This window comes from Echinococcus granulosus (assembly GCF_000524195.1).
Source record: "Echinococcus granulosus chromosome Unknown EG_S00718, whole genome shotgun sequence".
In the NCBI taxonomy this organism is placed as follows: Eukaryota; Metazoa; Platyhelminthes; class Cestoda; order Cyclophyllidea; family Taeniidae; genus Echinococcus; species Echinococcus granulosus.
Window position 1 is genome coordinate 1 of NW_020171092.1, and position 1,333 is coordinate 1,333.

The following is a 1,333-nucleotide window of genomic DNA, read 5'->3' on the forward strand; positions in this document are numbered from 1 at the left end:
AGATCAGGTAGCCAAGATGCAGAAGCATAATAGTTGGCAGAGGCGCAAGTTGAAGTGAAAGCAGAAGGGGCATTGTGAGCAGACCACGCGTTTTCCAGTAGCATGTTAAGTACGTCGTCATTTGTAGCTTAAAGCACTTTACGAAAGTGTCCCTCCTGTCTGTCTAAAGTGAAAGTTGCCCCACTTCATCCTCTTCTTATTGACCTCACCTCATCCCATCCAATGTCTCGTCCCTCACCTCATGTACGCCGTATCCTCCCTGGCGTACATGAGGTACTACGACACCCATTCTACTGATGCGTCCTTGGCCCATGAAACGAGGATTGAGGAGTTAGCAGTGTGGATGTAATAGGGTGGAGTGATGAACCAGGAGTAGGAAATGGTAGTAAACCATTCATTTTAATGTTCGAGGTACATGGAGCTCGATAGTCGTATACGCGAATGTAATATTCAAATGTGCAGGTTTATTGTTAATTTGATATATGGTCAGAGGAGGCAGATAGGTGGAATGAGAGATTGATGAGGAAAAGCAGCATCAAGCATGATTAAAAGCAGGTTGGCATGGAGGGAGCCAAGGAGATAGAGAAAAGTTGTAGATGCGGATATTTGGAAGGACAAGAAGAGCTGGAGGGGAAAGGAAAGAAGAACCAAGTTGGATTGACCAGGAATGAAGAACATGGAGAAAACTTCGCTGAAGCGCAATCAACTCAAGGATGTCATTGATAAGTAGCTGCATGAGCAAAGGAATGCATGAATTCTCTATCTAATCGGTTTACTCAAATCACCAAACTTAGTAAAAAGCTCTTATACCGATTCCCTGCACTCTCGGTAATTTACATAGATTTGAGTGTTGAACTTGTTGGTCCTTTATGCTTGAATGTTCTCAAGAGAATTGGAAAAAAATGTAGGTGTATTATATCCTCTGGAATGTCTGCAAACACCGAAAAAGTTTCGGTATCTAATTTTTCAATATTCGCATGTTTTTAATTTTAGCTTTTAAGTTATTAAATGCTGTAATAATTTTAGAGGTTTTCACTTGACCAAAGATCTTCGAGCATAGTGTGGACTTCTGCTCCTGTATAGCCTCTCCTTATTGGCTTATATTGAGCAGAGATATGCTGCATATGAACGGCTAACCACTCTAAGGCCAAGGTCAATTAGCACCATAAATAGGCTGAAATTAAAGGACTTAGCGATCATGGTATTCCCGCCGTTCAGTCTTGTAGTAGCTACCAGGACTGCAAAAGCTCGTCGTGTCCAGACTTGCTCACTACCGCACGTTAACAGTGAGGACATCTTTAGACCCGACACAACGCAGAACCTGTCCCTACCC

General features: G+C 42.6%; 1 protein-coding gene across 1 annotated transcript; it reads right to left on the minus strand. All coding sequences in view use genetic code 11, as the record gives it.

Annotated features, from left to right (window-relative positions):
* Window positions 1–486: 486 nt before the first annotated feature.
* EGR_11282 (hypothetical protein) lies at window positions 487–1,296 on the minus strand (the record flags this gene model as incomplete). The annotated part of the gene is made up of 2 exons (XM_024500523.1): window positions 487–624; window positions 1,138–1,296. The coding sequence occupies 2 exons, from the start codon at window positions 1,294–1,296 to the stop codon at window positions 487–489; spliced, it is 297 nt and encodes a 98-aa protein (XP_024345063.1).
* Between the last annotated feature and the right edge of the window lie 37 nt (window positions 1,297–1,333).